The 22,775-nt window shown below is 36.6% G+C and overlaps 1 protein-coding gene across 2 annotated transcripts in view; it reads left to right on the top strand.

Annotated features, from left to right (window-relative positions):
* PDHX (pyruvate dehydrogenase complex component X) overlaps positions 1 to 22,775 on the top strand; it is a 68,637-nt gene that overhangs the window by 30,753 nt on the left and 15,109 nt on the right. For both annotated transcript variants that reach the window (XM_047691323.1, XM_047691322.1), the window contains exons 4-7: positions 5,211 to 5,410; positions 8,413 to 8,511; positions 16,886 to 17,060; positions 18,627 to 18,774. In XM_047691323.1, coding sequence (XP_047547279.1) covers positions 5,211 to 5,410; positions 8,413 to 8,511; positions 16,886 to 17,060; positions 18,627 to 18,774 — 622 coding nt within the window. The remainder of the gene's footprint in view (positions 1 to 5,210; positions 5,411 to 8,412; positions 8,512 to 16,885; positions 17,061 to 18,626; positions 18,775 to 22,775) is intronic.

Genomic DNA, 22,775 nt, shown 5'->3' on the forward strand with positions numbered 1-22,775 from the left:
GAGCAGTAGTAGAGATTGAGATAATACATATACACTCATTACAAGACTTGTCACCCACCAAGCATCAATAAATATTGCTACTTTCATTATTATTATAATTACTCACTCAGCTCTTGGTGACCATTAGCCCCTATGTCAATCTGTATGTTTATCTAATAATTTGTATTGGTTGTTTGCAACTGAACAATAAATATCCATTCATGCCTCTGTAGTTTGGTTTGCACATCTGCTCGAAGTCCATTGTTGATATGTTTTTAATTCTGAGATACCGGCTCTCCTCTGTTTTGGGAATGGATACAGCACCTTCCTTTGTACATTTCACCCAAATGTTATATAGTCTAATTAGATGTAGATCTAGACATAAAAGACATGGTTTTTCACTCGTGTTTCTTATTAGAAAATCCTTTTCCCTCTTTTCATCATTTATATGCTGCTTTTTACATTCTAATTATCAAACTCCCTTTACTTGTCATCTACATTATTAACAGTGTTGAAAATACTTCCTTGGAGGAAATATGAATGAAAAGCTAAAATTAATGAGGAAAATATAAATATTCATACCAAGAATAGTTTCTTCAACTAATTTATGCAGCATTTTAAAAAAGGGAAAGATTGTTTGAATTACCATATGTAATAAACCCAGCTACATTTTATTGTGTATGCTTTTGGCAAGCTGTGTTCTTGGCCCTGGCTCTGGATTGTTTGACTATGAAAGGCTTCCAGAATTGATAGCTTTTCCCACTTAGCTGCTTAGTAATGCATTTCAAATTGCTAGCAGTGTTAGAGGTCGGTAGTGCCTGTTCATCTGGGCCCTAATGCTCTAAAAAGATAGGGGGCTAAGGGGAGGGTATGATTAATAAGGGCTTTAGCTGCACAAATGGCTACTTCCTTGCCAAAGAAAAGATTGTATGTGTATTTTAGGGCTTTATGGCTTTATTATTATTCCACATGCGTTTTGAATAATAGGAATGGGAGTATATGCATGTCAGAATGTAACAGTTTTATGGAGAAAAAAAATCAAAGTGATACTAGGTGATATCCCTGGGGTTTTTAGTCTTTCACCCCTCTCTACTCTCAGCCCTCCCACCTCCATGCAGGTTGCACCTTTGTCTTTCATTGTGGAACAGTTCTCATATGAGTACATATAAACTGATTTTAATAAGAATACTTATACGAGATCTTTACTTTCAGAATCAAGGAGTTGGAGATTAATTAAAAGGCAAGTGATGATAGAAAGCTCTAGTTTTTAGCTTGCACACATTTTTTAAACCATTAGAAATTTTAACTATCATGTTCTTCATGGAGATTTGTTTGCCTAGCGTTTGAAAGGATTTTGTATTCTTCCCTTCCCCCGGCCCATTTTCATATCTCTTTGTTCTCATTCGTAAGTTTTGCATCCGATTTCCATTTTATATGAAATAATATTTATTATGTTTCAGTTAGAATCAGAAAAAAGCTTAGAAGCTTTTAATAATGTTAATAAAGAATAATTGCTGTCAGTGTAGATAATTTTAGGATTTATTTCCAGTTTAGTTCAGCTAATGAGAAAGTTGTTAAATTCTTACTTAATTACTAGTAAATTGTACAGAAAACCTTAAATTTTTACACATGTATCAGTTCATAAGCTTAGCCTTAAATTAATTCAGCAGGCATTTTAAGTGATGTTAATAAAGTAGAATATTAGGATGACCTATTTGGGGGGTTTATTGTTTGTTTGTTTGTTTGTTTGTTTTAGAGGGGTGGGTGGGGGAGGGCAGATGGAGAGGGAGAGAATCTTCAGCAGGCTCCACGCCTAGTGTGGAGCCTAATATGGGGCTCCATCTCACAACCCTGAGATCATGACCTGAGCTGAAATCAAGAGTCAGGTGCATAATTGACTGAGCCACCCAGGAACTCCTATTTGAAGAATTTATTAAAGATTGTCTTGTTTGGCTTCTAACATTTTAAGGTTATTATATGATTTATTACAAACCAGGATACTTTTGGGGATGAAAAGATTGTATGACCTTAAGATTATTTAAATGTACATAATTTTTTGACATTTTAATGTATTGACTGTCAAAACATTCATTGATTTTTATAACATTGATAGACCATTATTTTTCAAAATCATTTTCAAGAACAGAATTCTTTCTGAAAACTAAAATCCACAAATGTTAAAGCAAAATTTTAAAAAGTCCCTTCCTTTAGGGACACCTGGCTGGCTGAGTTGGTGGAGCATGCCACTCTTGATCTCTGGGTCATGAGTTCAAGCCCCATGTCGGGAGAGTTTACTTAAAAAGGAAAAAAATGCTTCTTTTTGTTGATCATCCTAAAATTAAAAAGTAACAAAGAATATTTTTGGTACTATTCATGTTCTTCAGTTTCTTAGCTGCATCTCACTCTAATACTGTGTCACTGGTGTTTTTCTAAAGAATCTATTTTTTCTTTTTTTTTTTAATGTATTTTTTCAGTATGATTTTATTGTTAGGTCCCTTTCACCCTTTATTTTTCATTAAATTGCCTGAGTCAACTTCAAAGTTGCATTTCATTGTTTGAAAGTTTATGGTTGAAATTGGACATTGTGAGACCTTCAATTGATTCTTCTCTGTAGACAATAGCATTTTTAATTGAGAAAATAACCCTCAAAGTTCAAAGCAAATTCTACTAAATGAGAGATAGTCTCAGTTCTAATTTTTTCATGTTGAAATGGATAAATGACATATTAAAGTGGTAGATGAGTCTGTGTTCCCTCTGAATTAAAAGCTAACTGAACTGTAATCCGGTCTATATCTTCCTCTCTGTTAAGCTTGTTTTTTAAAGTAGGAGCATGATCTTGAACTGCTGTATGATAATTTTGGTCCTGTGAATGCAGTTTACGGATTTGATACTTGGCGTGTTGAATGCTACCTCTAATGTCAGATTACATTTGAATTTTGGCTTGGATACCTACTGGTCTTACGATTTTGAACAAGTTGTTTTAACCTTTTCTGTGCTTCAGTTTCCTTATCTCTACTTGAATATTAACATCACTTACCTCCTAAGGTTGTTAGGAGAGTTAAATGAGTTGACACAGTGCTAGAACAGTGCCTGGCACTTGACTGCCAAACTGTTAGTCAAGGACTTAATGAGTGTTTTTTCTCCCCCTCTGCATTTTTAACTTGTCATTGATTTGTTTTCAGCTTCAGTGTTTCTTATGTATTTTCCTTTCAGACCGAAATTCATTGTGCATGTAAGTTAAAATGTTTATCTTAAAGGATATAGACAGTTTCAAACTATACGATGGTTGAAGCCATGATGGAAAATACCTACTAAGGTTTCAAACCCGATCAGTCAGTCATATGACCGCTTCTCTCCCCTCACCACAGTGCACACTCCTTCTGTGCTCAGCAGCTCTCACACTATTCGATTTTACAGAAGAAAATATTTAACTTACTGATTATTTTTTAACTTCACATCAAAACACAGTTTTTACCACCACCTTTAATGGAGTGAACTCCCTCAAATAATTTCTCTGTTGGGAATTTCTGCTGTACAGATCTTGTCTCTCGACTTCCCCATCTCACATCCTCGGGGACACTGGTTAGCTTGGGCCGGCTGTCTTTAGCACATTTGCAGGTGATTCATGTCAGCCTAATGGAATGTTTCTTGTAAAGAAAGAGGCTCCATCCTAGGCTCTGTCCCTCGGGATGGAGTTCAGCCCATGTATGGGTGTTTGGAGAAGTAGGTGCCCCAGGCTTCCCACCTACTGTCCCATGTTGCTGTCCACTCACCAGTCCCGCCAGCCTGGGGAGTTGGGGTGGGCCTTGAGGTGAGACTTTCCAACGCTTACCAAAGGGCACTTCTCTGAAGTTCATTCTTGACCCGTGTTGAGTTTGGTTTTTGTTTTAAAACAAAATTTGTATTTAACATCATATTAACTCATCTTTTTGACATAATAGTACAAAAACTCCGAGTAGTACACAGAACTAAAATTTTTTATTTTAGTGTGTTGACAGCTAAACAAATTGTTCTTGAGCTGTTTATTATTTTTTTCACAGCTTGAAATTCATTAGATACCCCTATATTCTATACTCTTTTCTTATATATATGTTTTTTGCTTCACCGAAGCATTATTTCTGTTCTCCATCAGTAATTAGTAAACTTAAAAAGCTTCCTAAATACCATGGTTTATGCCTTATTTATTTTTAGAATAGCGTACATACTATTAAGCATCAAATTTAATGTTAATCAGAAATGTCAAGCCCATTTTAGAGTTATGTTCTTAGTTATAATTACTATATTAGTGAATAGCCTACAGCCTCTCATTCTATTATTCATTAAATTACATCTGTAATGAGCGTTATTTAATGTAATTGAAAGAGAATAATAAAAATTTTAAAGGAATGACATTTTCTTCCAGTACTGAACTTTAAAAACATTGTCATCTGAAGTCCCTAGGAACTTCTCTTACTAAGTAAATAAAAATCAGCCCTTTCTTTATAAGTTAATATGTTGAAATGTTTGAAATACATAAGTTTTTTTAGAATTCAATCTTACTTATCCTTTTGACATTAGCTATGAAAGATTGATTAGCTGAGACACCACCGTGTTTCTGATGTACTTGTAAAAATTCATGGGCTTTTATTTTATTTCTCAGGTTTTGTAAATAGATATGTATGGGAAAAATTAAGTGTAAGGAAAGACAGAAACCAACATTAACCAGAGTAGTCAACCTATTCTGTTTCTATGATGGGATATGCTTTTTTCCAGAGACTAAGTATACAGAATACATTTTACATTAGATTAATGTTAGTAATAGGACTGATTTAGGGTACTTAATTCATTGTAAGCTCTTGGGATTCCTAAGCTATTGTAACAAGAAGCTATCTGGGAAAGACAAATAGTTGAAGTAAACCACAGTCTTCTGGTTTGGATTTGTACAGCTTGACATCAAAAGGAAGATGGTAATGATTGCTCTTATATATTTGAAAGCTGTCAGAGGAGAAATTCTAGTGTTTTTTTTTCCCCAGGATGTAGCATTAATAACTGGGATGGGAAGAGCGGTGAAGGAAGGTATACTGGGGAGCTGTAAGAAAGGACAGTGTTGGGTGGAAGGAGGAGGCAGGCTGACTTAGAAGCAGATTTTAGCTCAAATTAAGAGATCTTTCTAATCAGTACAGAATTACCTAAACTACTTCATATGATCATAGCCTTTCCATCTCTGCAATTATTTTCTTTTTAAAATACAGGTTGAAGAAGGATCTAAAAATATACGACTAGGTTCACTAATTGGTTTGCTAGTTGAAGAAGGAGAAGATTGGAAACATGTTGAAATCCCCAAAGATATAGGTCCTCCATCACCAGCTTCAAAACCATCAGTGCCTTGTCCTCCACCTGAACCACAAATTTCTCCTCCTGTCAAAAAGGAACACACACTGGAAAAACTGCAGTGAGTATGTTTATTTGGATGCTGATGTTTAAAAAAAAAAAATTACAGCAGCTTTTAGGATATTTTTATTATTGTCATATTTAAAACATTTCTGCACCTTACATAGGAAGTAGGTGATCTTCCCTTTTTCTCTTAGGTGACTGAGGCCTAGGATGATTCTTTTACTCTCATTATTCATTCAACAAAGAATTAGTTATTGAATACCTGTCACTTTCCAGGTAGTATGAAAACCCTGCTCACCTGTGGAGAACAAAGCAAATAGTCTGTGTCCATGTTGAACTTGAAGTAGGTTTTAGGATTATAAGATGGAATTCAGTACACCAGGCTTCATACTGTGTTTCTGTCCATGGAATTCTAGTTACCGTAATGGGAATTACAGTTCTAAATGTATAACTGACATAAAATGGAATTGGCATCCTAACATGCATTCCTTTACAACTATACTGCATTTGAATGTCTGACACAGACTGGAGCTCAGTTTTGGCCCTGTATAACACACAGACTTAGTAAACACCATTTCACTTCAGCCTTACATAGCTTTAATTGATGGATTCGGAAAATTTTAACAGGTTCATTTATTTAATATTCTCTGTACAAGATTACTTTTTCTTTATAAGAAAAAGTTCTTAAGAAAGGTCCTCTTAAGAACCGCTTTGAGGGCGCCTGGGTGGCTCAGTGGGTTAAGCCGCTGCCTTCGGCTCAGGTCATGATCTCAGGGTCCTGGGATCGAGTCCCACATCGGACTCTGCTCAGCGAGAAGCCTGCTTCCCTCTCTCTCTCTCTCTCTGCCTGCCTCTCCGTCTACTTGTGATCTCTCTCTGTCAAATAAATAAATAAAATCTTTAAAAAAAAAAAAAAAAAAAAAGAACCGCTTTGAACTTAAAACACAGATCCCTCAGCATTTTAAAATGTTTTTCCTTAAATTACCAGTATCAGTTCTTGTCAGTGATTTTGAAGTGCTGAGTTGTAAATTTCCATCCCCCCACACAGCATTTCTCCCTGTGTTGCTTTAATTTCCCTTTATTTTTTCTTTTCTTTCATTTATCATGGAAATCAGAAGGTAGAATCAGGGAGGTACTTAATTGCTCTTCTCCTTAGGCAGAGATCATGGCGTGTCCTCCATCATTCTGTGAAGATCCATCACTAGAGACTTAATGAATGTGCAGCCCCGAGGTATAGAAAAACCAGCAGACCTGGGGCACCTGGGTGGCTCAGTCGTTAAGCATCAGGCTCTTGATCTCAGTTCAGGTTTTGGTGCCAGGGTCGTGAGTTCAGGCCTCCTGCATTGAAGCCCCATCCAGTGTGGAGCCTACTTAAAAAAACAAAACAAAACAAAAAAAACAAACAAAAAAACCCTCCTCAGACCTCAGAGTCTCAGTGTTGGCCCACACAGTGATTTTTTTTTTAAATAAATTTTTGAATGAGTTGTAGTTAATCTTACATTAAGAAATCTAAAATTTCAATTTCTTTTAAAAAATCAGAAGATTGATAGCACTGAGCCCATATCACTGAGAGCTATTTCTCTGAAATACAGCAAGCACAACATTTGTTCTTCTCCATTTCTTGGTTATAAAGTTCGGGACTTAGCCCCGTTGACTCATTTTCTTTATCTGACTGTATAGTCTTTTGTGTTTGCTGCTTTATCTAAACATCTTACCTGAAAAGTAGATACTTTGTAGTTGTGTCACTGCTTGGTGTATCTGTTTCCATGTCTAACAATCAGCATAAGTTTTTGCCACTTACTCTCCTGGAGTATATGTGAAATAAAAATGCTTTCATGTAAATAATAATGACTTTTAAAAATACATGAGTGATCAAATTCAGCAACACAAAACGAACAACCCAATTAGAATAGGCAAAGTACTCAAATGTACATTTCATCCAAAGAAGATGCGTGAATGGCCAATAAACATGCAAAAAGATGCTCAGTGTCACTAGTCATGAGGGAATTGCCAGTCAGTGCCACAGTGAGCTACCACTCCACATTTACTGGATTGGCTCCTGTTAAAAATAGTAATAATGTATTGATGGGGATATAGAGGATGAACCCTTGTGCACTGTTGGTGGGAGTGTGAAATGGTGCAGTCACTGTGGAAAACAGTACAGCAGTTCCTCAGAAAACTAAGAATAGAATTACCATATGACCCAGCAATTCCTTCTCTGGGTACACACTCAAAAGAATTGAAAGCAGGAACTCACGTTGATAAATGTACAGCCGTGGATAGCAGCCTTATGCACAGAGGCCAAAAGGTGAGAACAACCCAGGTGTCCAAAATGTGCTATATACATACAATGGAATGTTAATGTTACTCAGCTTTGAAAAGGAAGGAAATACTGACAAACATACGATGATGTGGATGAACCTTAAAGACATTAAAGTAAAATAAGCCAATTACAAAAGAAAAAATACTGTATGATTCCACTTTTATGAGTTACCTAGACTAGTCAAATTAGTAAAGACAGTAAAATGCCAGATGCTTGGGGCAAGGGGGTGGGGCAGGAATGGGGAGTTACTGTTTACCAGGTACAGAGTTTCAGTTTGAGAGAATGAAAATTCTGGAAATGGATGGTGGTGATGGTTGCACACGGGGTAATTGTACTTAATGCCACTCAATTGTATGTAAATTGTAAATTTTCTGTAAATTTTTACCCCACAGAAAAAAATGAAGGAGCAGTGTAGTTAGTTCCTTATTGATGTGTTCGATGAGGAGCCATGTGAAAAGTTATTAGTCAAAATAGAAGCTCTCTCCTTTTGAATATATACTCTTATTAAAAGAATATTTTGAAATAGTAATGAATTAAATTTGTATGAAAATGTTTGGGTGGTAAAATAAACCAAATTAGTATGGATTAGTTTATTTGACTGTGACTATGGGAATCATTTTAACTTTATTATAAATTTTTATTTTTCTAATTATCAGTAAAACTGTTGATGTTTAGGTATATTTGGTTCAAATTATGAGTGTTTATTGGTTTTCTTAATCATCACGTTTTCTTCTTAGGTTCCGTTTAAGTCCAGCTGCCCGTAATATTCTGGAAAAACATGCCCTGGATGCCTGCCAGGGGACAGCCACTGGCCCGCGGGGGATATTCACCAAAGAGTATGTTTGTGCTTTTTCTAATAACCAATTCCATTAGTTATCATGATCATCTTTTTCTGGAAGTATTTAAAGAAGAGTTTATTCAGTGTTAGGATTTAAAAGGACATACACTTTTCTTTTGTATTTTCAATTGCTTTTGTGAGTGCGGATTTGTATTCTGTGCAAGACTTATTTCGGAGTAATTACAGCATTAGTGAAAAATGGTTCTGATTCGGTAACTAAGCCAGATCCTTAGAAATAGTGATAAATGCAGAAAATTATAGAGTGCAGAGTGATGAAACTTTATATTGTTTTACGTTTGTTTGAAATAAGCTTAAATCACATTTAAATTTTTAAAACCTGGAAATACCCTTTTAAAAACAGTTTCATTCTTACCTGTTTGGATTTTAGTCACTTGTATGATCAAAGTGATTTCCATATCTGGTTGGCTCTTTTTGGATTTTCTTTTCAATTCCACTGTCCATGAGTTGCACCTAATTTGTTCAGTACCACACTCTTAATTATAAATACTTTATAGTAAGTTTTAAAATTTGATAGAGTTTTCCTTGTTCTTTTTCAATAGACTACTTTTCTTGGTTTATTCGTATTTTATTATCTTTCCAAATGAATTTTAAACAATTCATTTGCCCTGATGGTACAGGGGAATGATGGTGTTTTTATTGGGATTGTATCACATTTTACAATTAACTTGGGGAGGGATTGATGTCTTGATGATCCTGAGTCTTCCTATTCAAGAATACTGATACGTTTTTCTATTTGTTTACATTTTGTTTCTTTTTAGAATGTATGAGAACAGGGGAGCCTGGGTGGCTCAGTGGGTGCCTTCGGCTCAGGTCATGATCCCAGGGTCCTGGGATCAAGCCCCGCATCGGGCTCTCTGCTTAGTGGGGAGCCTGCTTCCCTTCATCTCTCGCTGCCTGCCTCTCTGCCTACTTGTGATCTCTGTCTGTCAGATGAATAAATAAAATCTTAAAAAAAAAAAAAAAGTGTATGAGAGCAGATGGTCCCTGCTCTATTGAAACTTAGTCTAGCGGTGAAGACAAAGGTTAATCCTTTAGACATATGATCGATGTAAAATTGCTATAGTGGTGTGTGTTATTTTAGGAAGAGAGAGAGTGTGAGGAGGGGGCAGAGGGAGAAGAAGAGAGAGTCTTAAGCAGACTCTGCACTGAGCGCAGAGCCCAGAGCAACGCTGAGATCGCTGAGACGCTGAGATCATCACCCTGAGATCATGACTTAAGCTGAAACCAAGAGTTGGATGCCTAACCATCTGCACCACCCAGGTGCCCCTCTGTTACATTTCTGTTGGTGGTAGTAACTCAAATTGAGTTAACATTTTAAAGCAGTATGCTTATTCCCCATTTACTGTTGATAAAAAGTGATCAGTAATATCAGCTAACATTTCTTAAGTTGAGAAAGGTTATGAAATTAAGTGGCAGTGCTGGACCAAGGGACATTTCTTTTTTTTTTTTCACTAGATTATTTTACTCTTCATTAAGGCATTGATTTAGGGCGCCTAAGTGGTGGCTCAGTGGGTTAAGTGTTTGCCTTCAGCTCAGGTCATGATCTCAGGGTCCTGAGATGGAATCCAGCATTGCATAGTGCTTCCTGCTCAGTGGGGAGTCTGCTGCTTCCTCTCCCTCTGCCCCTTACCCCTACTCATACTCATTCTCTGTCTCTTTCAAATAAATAAATAAATAATCTTAAAAGAAAAATAAAACATTGGTTTATTTGGGGGCATTTCTTTTATGGTGAGCAATCCAGGCTTGATTCTTAGGTAGCCTCATTTACCTGTATTACAGCTGTATTGATATGTTCATCAGACATGTGTATGTGGTTCTCTTAAATGCATACCGTGAGTTCTGCCATACTACATGCGGCGTAAATCAGCTGTCCTGACCCATGACTGAAAAGTAGTATCCTAGACTGTGAAGTTTTAAAGGAGTTAAAAAGATTCACTTAGCCATAAAATGTTAAAATTAAGTATCTTCATAGCCAGTTAAGCCTAGATTTTCTCCCATATCCATCCTATTATTTGTCCCTTGATTTTATTAATCTACCAGTCTGTGTTTTACTAAGCTTTCCATAAAAATGGGATAAAGCAACTTTTTTTGTAACCAAGTAGACTTACCTGTATTTCTGAGGGATAGGACCAAGAGTCTGTATTTAATTCATTAATCATTGATCAAGATTTGGTGAAATCTTTGGTAATTAGTCATAGTAATCATAGCTGTACCTTGGATTAATTCCACAGATTTGTAGAAGATACATTGGAACAGAAAAAGCCTTGAGGTTAGGAGATAAATTAATAGGCTTATAAAGTAACTCAGGTGAAAGATAAAAAATGCTTGAATGTAGGTAAAAGAAGTAGAAGGGAGATTATTGATCTAGACAGTGTTGTAAGGACAGAATCCAGAAACTTTCATAAAGGATCAGATGGGGAGCCTAGACCAGGATAGCGGCAAATCAAGGAATGAATTTGGGATTTTGGTCCGGATAATGAAATTTTGGCTCCATAAGTGCAAGTAAGGGCTTTGGGAAACTGTTTGTCTTGGTGGAGTGAGTGATGTGTTACCTCTGAAGCCTGTCATCAGAGCAGACAAGCCCACAGGCATAGGGATCAGTGAGGTGAAGGTTATTTGCAGGCGATATTTCGGGACTCGAGAGGGAGGTTTGGTAGGTAGTAGAGCAGTAGTTATAATTGAAATAATCAGGAGGTAAACATTTAGAAGGCAACTTTTCTTGTGTTGGAGGATATCTAGGAGCTGGATAAAAAGTTAAGGTATAATCCGAGAAAGATCTTGAAGTCGGTTATTAGGTGATATTTTAGAAGGCAGTGTAGTGGTGTGACAGCAGAGGAATGCAATAGCCCTTTCTTCCTTTTGCCCTTCTCTTTCCACATGTGTTTCCTATATATATATGACGAACAAATAGCGCTTTTTTTTAAAACCCGAATTGAAGTTATAATAGTAATGTAATATTTATTAAGGAAAACAAAATGGTATTGTCTTGCTGTATACCCAAAGGAAGCACTATTAGAGTTATATTTTTAATATTTTTGCCATCTTCCTCCTCCTAATTTCCAGTTTTCTTTCCTGTCCTTATTCTTTAACTTTGCACCAGAAGAGAGTCAGCCTTTGGTCTTCAAAATCTGACACATTGCAAAAGATTTCATGAGAAAAATTGATCCTGAAGACATGCATTATTTAGGATTTTTGCTTTGTATACTGCTAAAGATGCCTGTGTTTTAAGTTTAATATTAAGGTGGACTTCGGAAAAAACTTTGGCTTGCTGTCACCTACAGAAAAATCATCTTCTGATAAGACTGAAAAATCGCAGGCTAAGCTTCCCCCAAAATACCTCAGCACAAATTCTTGAAATTTGGAGGGACATCTTTGCTTCTTCCACTGTCAACTAAAAATGCAAGCAGAATAGAAAAATCAGTTCCAACTGCTGTGGAAGTGCCTCTGATCCAGTGTATTTATGAAGTAAACTCAGTGTTACGGTTGCTGTTTTAAATGTTGGAGCAGAGCAAACATATTGCTGAAACATATTGCTTAGAATGTATGTTGCACAAAGGCATAAAGACTTGACTTTGCCTTTGTATGTGATTATTTTAGGAAAGCTAGTGCAGGGTCCACAATTAGAATACATTTAAGTTCTTTGCCTGTAACCTAGTATCTTTCGTCTATCTATGTCTTAAGTCATAGCTGTAGCTAATGTTTGTATTCATATCATAGCATGAAAAACTCTGATAGGTGTGACAGGGAAGTGTGTAGCATGTTTTCAGTGGTGTTTCTTTTTAAAACTAAGTCATAGCCCACCCAAATGAATTACTCTCTAAGGGATCCTCTTAGAAAAGGTTCTACCCTGAATGAATTACCAGGGTTTCTTCTGCCTTTGTGCAGAAGTATGTGGCATATTTGTTTTTCTCCTAATTTTTAGAGCTTTCAGTGCCCACCTAATTCTTCATGTAGAATCTTATTCATTATTTCATGGACAGAAATCATTAAAAGCATTCTCTGCATTATAGAAAATAAATTGTTGGCTGTTACTAAACAATAATGAACATTTATACTTTATGACATATGTAAGTGTAAAATCAGCAGTGAAAGTTTACTGTGAAGCAGTGGCCAGAATTGATTTCCTGTTTACTTGGTTATGATTATTGACTTCTCCTTACTTTTATTCTTTACCAAGAGCCTTTATACCCAGGAATCTTAATTACTACAAGAATGAAGCCAAATTGCCTATTTCTTGACAAAATAGTAAATAGTAGTTATGCTGTTAGTGAAATAGTATATGTGCTGCCGAAGCGAGCACTGCTGTTAGTGAAATAAAAATGTGTCAGTTTAGTGTGACCAATCTTTTCTTAAATAGACGTATTCAGACAACTGTTATTATTGTTTGTTTATTTTTAACTCATGCCTGAGAGTAAACTGGTGATCCCCATATAAAGAAATGGGGCGGGGGGGGGGGTGCCTCGGTGGCTCAGTGGGTTAAAGCCTCTGCCTTCAGCTCAGGTCATGATCCCAGGGTCCTGGGATCGAGCCCCGCATTGGGCTCTCTGCTCGGCAGGGAGCCTGCTTCCTCCTCTCTCTCTGCCTGCCTCTCTGCCTACTTGTGATCTCTGTCTGTCAAATAAATAAATAAATCTAAAAAAAAAAAAGAAGAAGAAATGGGTGTGTCTTAGGCATGTTATTTTTATGCTAAACTTTAATTTGATTTAAAACCCAGATTAGTAATAGGTTTTGTTAGATGTATTTAATTACCTTATATAATGGAAAGAGACTAGTAATGTTAGGCTATGACATGTAAGAGCTCTTAAAAGCTAGATACCTTTTGTTGAAAGCATTTTTTTTCTGAATCAACAGAATATATCAATACTATGTTTTATGTTTCAATGCTTATTTTTTAAGGATTTTATTTATTTATTTTATTTTAAAGAGCACTCAAGCAAGCAGGTGGGGAGGTGGCAGAGGGAGAGAATCGTCGATCAGACTCTCTGCTGAGCGTGGAACCCAAAATGGGGCTCCATCCCACCACCCTGAGATCATGACCTGAGCCGAAATCAAGAGTTGGTTGCCCAGTTCACTGAGTCACCCGGTTGCCTCTCACTGCTCATATTTTTGTTTATCTGGCTAGGGTTTTAGCTTATGGCATAAATCCCCAGAAATGTTATTAGCAGCCATTTATTTCACATGTGAATGTTATCGTAATTAACTGGAAAATGGTGCTTTCGGTTGTGAATATGAGTAAACTAAAAATTGACTTCCAAAGTTGTCAAAAGCCTTAGCAGTACATAAGGTCATTCCCTCCTAGGCCACATACCTCCTCTTTGCCCTCATTCTTTGCGTTCCCATCACTGTGTTGTGGCACATGCTCTGAGAACCAGCACTGCCTCCAATTATGCCTATGCTGATTTTTGTGTGATGGGTTGGAGGCCGTGGTCAGGAGATCCTACATTTGGCTTTAGATGAGGTAAATCACATTTTGTCACTCAATCTCAGACTTACTATTAATCTGAGATGTACTGCATTCTATCCCAGTCTGTTCATGTGAAAAAAAAATTGTTCTGACTCTGCCTTGGTTTATATTTGCATGCTGTGTGCACAGGTATGAGAAAAGTAGTAGAAAATGCACAGGCTCTGGAGTTGGCCACACCTGAGTTTGATGCCAGTCCTGGCTTCATCTTTGAACCCTATCCTCCTTCTGCCCTGCTCTTTCCACACTGGCCTGTCTTCTATTGTTAGAAGCAGCTGTATTTTCCCTGTCTAGATACATGCTTTCCTAGGTCTTCTTGCGGCTTGCTCCTTCAAATCATTCCGCACAAATACCACGTCCTCAGGTCTTCCCTGACCATCCATCCTATTTTCAAAGAACCCCTCCTCTCACCTGTCACTCATGTCGTTATTCTGCTTTATTTTCTTCATAGAGTGTCATTATCTGTCATTTGTTTGCCTGATTAATATAGACTCTCCTGTAGAATAAAGTGTCTTGTTTAAACCCTGTATCCTCAACACCTAGAGTAGAGTAGGTGCTTGAGAAATACTAACTTACACTTGGAATTTAACCTCTCTGAGCCTACTTAGTCACCAGTGGATTGGGAGTAATAATACCTCTCTTACAGGGCTCGTTTAAGATACATAAGCACAATACGAGCATAATAGGCTTATTTTCTCACTTTTACTCCCCTTTCAATGCTTATTAGGGATCCAGGATGGTAAAACGTTTAATTAAGAGTTCTTCATCAATCTGACCTCTCTTGTTAAATGTCAGCTATTAATTTTGAAACAAGTAAGTTAGTTGTACTTAGTGTTAACTCCATGTGCCCCTTTTTGGACCAGGTATAAAGCATGGACTCTCCTTCCTAAAAATGGTATGAGTACACATGGGGGGATTCCTCTAATAATGTGCCCCTGGTTGAAACATGCCTCCCTGGGTCAATTTTCTATTACTGCATAACAAATTACTACACACGTACCAGCTTAAAACAGCACCTGTTTATTATCTAACAATTCTGTAGGTCAGAAATTGGGGCCCAGGATGGCTGGGTTCTCAGCTTCTGGTCACAAGGCTGAAATCAAGGTTTTGGCCAGAGCTAGGGTCTCATCTATTGGAGTCTTCTTTTAGGCACATGGTTGTTGGCAGAATTCAGTTCTATCTATCAGAACTCAGTCTATCTATCAGAATCCAGTCTTTTACACTCTGGCCCCTGGTTGGGTCTTAGCCAAGGACTGGTCCCAGCTCCTAGAGGCCTCCTTCAGGTCCTTGCCATGTGCTTATCTCCACAAATGCCCGTATACTCCTCTAGCGCCAGCAGGAGAATCTTTCTCCATTCAGGTCTCTTCTTCCAGGAATTCCTCGTTCCTTTTAAAGGGCTTATCTGGGGCGCCTGGGTGGCTCAGTGGGTTAAAGCCTCTGCCTTCAGCTCAGGTCATGGTCCCAGAGTCCTGGGATCGAGGCCCACATCGGGCTCTCTGCTCAGCAGGGAGCCTGCTTCCTCCTCTCTCTCTGACTGCCTCTTTGCCTACTTGTGATCTCTCTGTCAAATAAATAAATAAAATCTTAAAAATAAATAAATAAATAAAGGGCTTATCTGATATGTCTGATCCCACCAGGGTAATTTTACTTTTTGCTTTTTGATGAACTTAATGCCAGCTGATTAAGGACCTTAATTATGTCTACAAAGTCCATCACCTTTGCCCTGAAGTGTAACCTAATCAGGAGCCTATCCATCATACTCAAGCCCACCCATACTCATAAGGGATTATGTGGGCTGTGTACACCAGGTAAAATACAAGAAATTGGAGCTGTCCATCTCAGAATTCTGCCTACCATGTTGCCATAAGATATTAAGTAAAAGGTTTTGTTTAGGGGAGGTTGATTGTCATTTCAAATATGCCCAGCTTGCTAGGTTTTCCCCCTCATAATTCTTTTGATAAACAATAATAAGTTAACTGTGTTTGAGAAGTTTAAGGAATATAATTTGCCTTTAAATTGTGTCACCATGATGTTGTTTTTAGATTATGTAAAACCTTTTTAAAATTTTTCTTAGATTAAAAACGTTTTTAATCTGTAAAATTTTGTTTTTGGAAAGGGTTCTTTTGAATTGTCAAATATTATAATTTTTGTAAAAGCCATTTTGTTTAAGAGAATGTATTACTTCATACCCACTTAGCATAGATTGAAAGCTTGATACACAGACACACAAACACACACACACACACACACACACATATAAATATATATATATATAGTAATCTAATTAAATCCCTTTAAAAACCAAAGATACCTTTAATGCAAGTTAAGTCTACTACTAGTTTAGTTATCTTTCATTCTGAATGATGCTCTGGGTTAGGTTTATTTCATTAGATGGTGCTGACAACATATTGAGCAATACAAAATGGTGTGATATCCTGGCTATAAACAAGGTAATCTGCACTAGAAAATCTAATAATTTAGTAAATATCCTAATAAAAGTTGTGATAAATTTGACGTTTTCTAAATGCCATGTGAAAGTTATTTGACAAGTATAAAGAATAAGAGTATGGTTTAATTTATGAATTGTTCATCTATCAGATGATAGCGCCCCTCAAAAAAAGATTAATTTCCTTCTTAAAGATACTTACTCCCAGTACTTTGATAAATTTGAATGGTTGTTTGGTTTTTGAAAATGTCCAAATATTGTAGCAGGTGAATTATATGAATCAGTAGACCAGATAAGATTTGTTTGCTTAACTCAAGCCATTCATTTTGCATTATTTTGGCCTTGACATCTCTCTAGTTCAGTACCTTCTCTCCACAGCTCATGTCTGCTTTCTAAACACTCTGTTCCTTGTTGCTAATCCTGTTCTGTATCTCTTATCTTAAGGGATGCTCTCAAACTGGTCCAGTTGAAAGAAACGGGCAAGATTACTGAATCCAGGCCCACCCCAGCCCCTCCAGCCACTCCCACAGTGCCTCTACCCACACAGGCCACAGCCACGCCACCGTATCCACGGCCAATGATCCCACCACTGTCAACTCCTGGACAACCTAATGCAGCGGTAATACCATTTGAGTAGACTTGGTTTTTTCCAGATTTCAGTGAGAAAGAAAACAAGAGCCATTACTAGATTCTACCAATCCATTTTACTAGTACCTGAAAGTGATAAAGAGGAAATACTGCAGATGTTTTGTTTTGCACACTCCTAGCGCAAACCCGATTTATATGTATGGTGCTGACTTCCAAATTCATTGCCATATAATGTATGCCATATATGATACTTTTCATGTAGCTTTTCTTGGGTGTGGCACTATTAATGTGTAGCTGCCACCAGCCCTCTTCTGTGGCTGTTTGATTCTGACTGAGAGAATGGATAGTCTCACTGCTAGAGACTGCTAGAGACTGCAGTGCTAGACATTCTTTTTCAGATACAGGCAGTGTAACAACCCTTTTTTATTTTCAAAATATTCCATTTTTGCCTTTTTTTACCTCCTTCTCTTAGTATCTTTCATGTCATTTGCTTCCAGTCAGAAGAAATGCAGGATAATCAGGTTTGTGAAAAACTGAATGGGCACTTGGGAACTAAACACACAAATGTATCCTCCTCTTTCTTCTGGAGAAGGATATCCCAGTAAATTACAGAATAGTTGCAAACAGTATAAATTTCATGGGAAGAAAATTCTTTAGTGTAAATTCATGATTCATGACAGCACATACAAAACATGTGTAATCAAATCTTCTCTATTTTTAAGAAGTAGATTATTCAAATTAAGAAGATAAACCTGACTTTGAAATTTTTATGGTATATAGAGAGCATTTATTCTGTTTAGACAAGTTCTCTGCCAACCTAAAATGTTTAGTTTTGAAAATCAGGTGTATTTTTAGCTGCGTAGTTATTATGCTGAAGTGATTTTGATCTGGTCCCAGAATGGCGTGAAGGACAAGGAAGGACTCACATGTGGTTTAAGGTCCATCCTGTTTTTGGTAAAGCTTCAAGGAACAGAGAGGAAAAGCTACAGTAGAGTTACAGGAAGATTTTATTATCTCACCTATACTTTATTTTGTGAATTTTTAGGAAATATGATACTCATGTAATTTCTTTTTAAATTAACAAACCAAAGTAGAAATAGTTTGGCAGATTATCCAGTATATTGAATTCCCTTTTTCTACTGCATGCCATTTGTAAGTAAGAATTGTCTGTTGTTGGTTTGTTGAATTATTGTATGCTTCGAGTTTTATTAAGAAGTGATATTTGTAACAGAAGCTGCTTACAGGTGGTATGTGTGTGTGTCTATCTCTCTGTCTCTGTTTCACACAGACACCCACGGGAAAATTATTCACGACTTGGGAGATTTCTTTTTGATCATCTTAAACATAGTAACATAAGATGATCCATTTATAACTAAAACATGAATTTACTATTTTCTACAGTCGTGTACTATAAAATTAAAACTCTTTGGCTTTCTTATATTCCTCCTTATATTACGAATTTCTGCTTATACTTTTCCTATAGTAATCTTTAATTATTACCGAAAGCTAAGTCACTGAGACTAGATTTTAGTTATGGAGTTTGTTTTTTCCATTTCCATATTTATGGTTTAATGGACAGATTGCAATTTCTTTGCAGGGCACATTCACTGAAATCCCTGCTAGCAATATTCGAAGAGTTATTGCCAAGAGGTTAACTGAATCTAAGAGTACTGTACCTCATTCATACGCTACTGCTGACTGTGACCTTGGAGCTGTTTTAAAAGCTAGACAAAGTCTGGTCAGAGGTTAGTAAAGTTACATTTACTTAATACAATACATGTGCTGACTGTCATGAAGTCCTTTACTTAATAAAGGTACATTGTATAACTTTTTATTTCAGTTTCATCATCTGGGTGTATTTTAGTGCTAGATAAAAGAATTGGCTCACTTTTCCTATGAGAAACAAACTGGTTCCATAGTATTGAGTAAATCATGCTTTTTGGTATGATATCTGAACAAAGCAGTACTTATTAACATTTTAGAAAGTATAAAATCCCAACTGATTGAAGAATGCTTTAGATTTTACATAGATCTTAGATATTCCTGTGCTTTATATAAGTTTTAATTTTTTATTTCTTCTTCCAAGTGAACTTCCAGGTTATGAAATTTGCAGTGTACCTCCCAGCAGTCAGTTAAAACTAAGGTTGCTGGGAGACATACAGATTTTTAGCACGAACTGATATTTTCTTTCTTTCTTTCCAATCGGTATGGCTTTTATTTCATTTTCTTGGTTTATTGTACTGACTAAGACCTCTGGTACATTAATGAATGTCAATGGTGAAAGCAGACTTTTTGCCTTGTTCTTGATCTTAGGAAAAACATTCATTCTTTAATGTCAGTTGTAGGTTTCTGTAGATTCCTTATTTTAGGTTGAGGAAATTTATATTCCTAATTTGCTGAGAATTTTAAGCATAAGTGGATGTTGAATTTTGTCACTTTTGTGCATCTTTTGAAATAATCTTTCTTTTTCACTCTGTTATTTTGGTCAGTTATATTGGTTAATTTCCAGATGTTGAATTAACCTTGTATTCCCCATATAAAACTCAATAATCATTAATTTTCTCACCTATTTCTTGATCTCATTTTCTAAAAGTTTGCTAAGAATTGGAGCACCCAGGTGGCTCAGTTGGTTCCCAGCTCAGTGGGGAGCCTGCTGCTCCTGCTCCCGCTTCCCCTGCCTGTGCTCACTTTTTCTTTCTCTCTCTCAAATAAATAAATAAAAATCTTTTTTAAAAAATAAAATTTTGCTGAGAATCATTATATCTGTGTACATGAGAAAACCTGTAGTTTTCTTGAAGAATTTTGTTTAAGATTTTTTCTTTATTTATTTGACAGAGACACAGCAAGAGAGGGAACACAAGCAGGGAGAGTGGGAAAGGGAGAAGCAGGCTTCCCGCTGAGCAGGGAGCCTGATGTGGGGCTTGATCCCAGGATTCTGGGATCATGACCTGAGCAGAAGGCAGATGCTTAATGACTAAACCACCCAGGCACCCCCTGAAGACTTTTTTTTTCTGTATTTGTTATCAGGTCTCACAGAATGAATTTGGAAATGTTCCCTTCTCTTTTATTTTCTGAAAGAGTTTGGGTAGAATTGGTTTATTTCCTTTTTAACTGTTCGGTAGATTTCACCATTGAAGCTCTCTAGGCCAGTGATTTTCTTTGTGGGGAGATTTTTAACTATGAATTTTTAAAAATAGGTGTAAGTTATCTGTTTCTTCTTGAATGAGCTTTAGTAGTTTTTGTCTTCCAAGGAATTTGTTTATGTTATCTAAGTAATGAAATTTACAGTAGTCTCCCCTCATCTGCAGGGAGTACAGTCCAGGACCCCCAGTGGAGGCCTGCAATCCCTGATGGTACAAAACCCTGTATATACTCTGTTTCCTCCTCTGCTTACATACTTAAAAGTTAGACACAGTGAGAGATTAACAACAATAATAAAATAGAACAATTTTAATGATATGCTGTAATAAAAGTTAAGTGAATGTGGTCTCTCTGTCTCTAAATATTGTATTGTACTCACTGTTTTCATGATTCTGTGAGATTACGTGCCCATGTGATGACATCACATGAAGTAAATGTCGTAGGCATTGTGACATAGCATTAGGCTACTGCTGGCCATCTGGTCGTAAGTCAGGAGGATCATCTGCTTCTGGGCTGCTGTTGACCATGAATGACTAAAACTGTGGAAAGCAGAACCATGAATAAGGAGGTCTGCAGTATTGGCATAAAGCTGTTCATAACAGTACCTTATTATACTTCTAATGTCTCTATCATCTGAAGTAAGGTCCTCGTTTTCAGTGTTAGTAATTTGTATCTTCTTACTTTCTTGATCAATCTGGCTGGAAATTGCTCAGTTTTATTGATCTCTTCAAATAATCTGCATTTGATTTCATTAACTTTCTCTATTGTTTTTATAATTTTCTTCTCATTGATTTCTGCTCTTAACCTTTATTCCTTTTTTCTGTTTGCTTTCGGTTTATTTTGCTCTTTGGTTTTCTGGTTTCTTAAGGGGAAAGCGGAGATCAATATGATATAATAAACCTTATTCCTAACATAAGCATGTAAGGCTTTCAGGGTCCCTCTTGGCAGTACTTTAGATGAATGCCACAAAATTTGATGTGTTTTATTTTTCTTCTCATTCAGTTCAAGATGTTTGCCATTTTTCCTTGTGCTGTCTTTTTTGTCCATGAATCATTTAGAGGTGTAAGTGTAATTTCCAAATATTTGGGGGACTTTTCAGCCTTTCTTTTATGTGATTTCTTGCTTTGCTCCATTTTGCTTAGAGAACACTGTATTTATGATTGAAATCTCTTTAAATTTTTTGAGATTTTATAATCATAATATGGTCTATCTTGATGAATGTTTTATGTGTAGTCGAAAAGAATGTGTGCTCTACTTTTTATTTTTAAGATTATTTATTTATTTGTTTATTTGAGAGAGAGAAAACAGAGCAAGCAGGAGCTCTATTCGGGGCTCAAACCCAGAACCCTGGGATCATGACCTGAGCCGAGAGCAGATGCTTAACCAACTGAGCCACCTAGGCGCCCCGCTACTTTTTTTTTTTTTTTTTTTAAGATCTTATTTATTTTGAGAGAGAAAACCGATAAGCAGAGAGACGGGGAAAGGGAGAGAGAGAAAGAAAGAGAAAGAATCTGAAGCAGACTGTGCACTGAGTGCAAAGCCCAACATGGAGTTTGAACTCACGACCCTGAGATCATGACCGGCACTGAAATTGAGTCCGTGCTTAACCAACTGAGTCACCCAGGTGCCCCTGAAAAGAATGTGTGTTCTACTTTTCAGGAGTGTTCTTTGAATGTCAGGTAAAGTTGGCTGGTAGTAGTGTTCATGTCTTTTATATCCTTACTGACTTCCTATCTGTTCTATCAATTCTTAGAAGAGTGTTGAAACCCCCAGTGGATTTGTCTAATTCCCCTTTGAGCGTTGTCAGTTTTTACATCATTTGGGAGATCTGTTTTGGGGCACATCACACCGTTAGGGTTTTGGTGTGTTCCTGATGAATAGATCTGTCATGGAATATCCCTGTCCACTTCTAGTGTAATCTTTTTTACCCCAAAGCCTTCCTTATCTGGTATTGCTACAATTACTCCAACTTTCTTTGCTTAATGTTTTTATATCTTACATCTTTTTACTCCTAACTTATCTGTGTCTTTACATTTAAATTGACTCCTTGCAGATAACATATAATTTTTCTTTATTTTTTTGTCTAATCCTGTACTGTCTTTTAATTAAATATTTAGACCATTCACATTTAATAATTTCATTCTTTCTTTTGCTTTGTACTATTATCCTTTGTACCATTTGTCCTTTGTTTTTATTTGTCCTATCTCTTCCATTTTTTTCCTATCTTCTTGCCTTTTTTAGTTTGATTATTTTTTAATTTTGATTCCACTTTATTTCTATCTTACTTTCTCTCTTTCTCTTGTGGTGGTTTCCTTAAGGTTTACAATATAATTCTTTAACTCATCATGATTTACCTTCACATTTTTATCACATCCCTTCATGTGTAATGTAAGAACTTTACAACAGGACATTACATTTTCCTCCTTCTGTCCTTCGTGTTCTTATTATCATGTTTTATTTCTACCTATGGTGTAAGCACCAGCATATATGTTTGATTTTTTTTTTCTTTAGCACATTAGCTGTGTTTTAAAGAATTTTAAAAATGAGGGGCGCCTAGGTGGCTCAGTAGTTTGAGCATCTGACTCTTGATTTCAGCTCAGGTCAT

Source organism: Lutra lutra, chromosome 10 (assembly GCF_902655055.1).
Source record: "Lutra lutra chromosome 10, mLutLut1.2, whole genome shotgun sequence".
Classification (NCBI taxonomy): domain Eukaryota; kingdom Metazoa; phylum Chordata; class Mammalia; order Carnivora; family Mustelidae; genus Lutra; species Lutra lutra.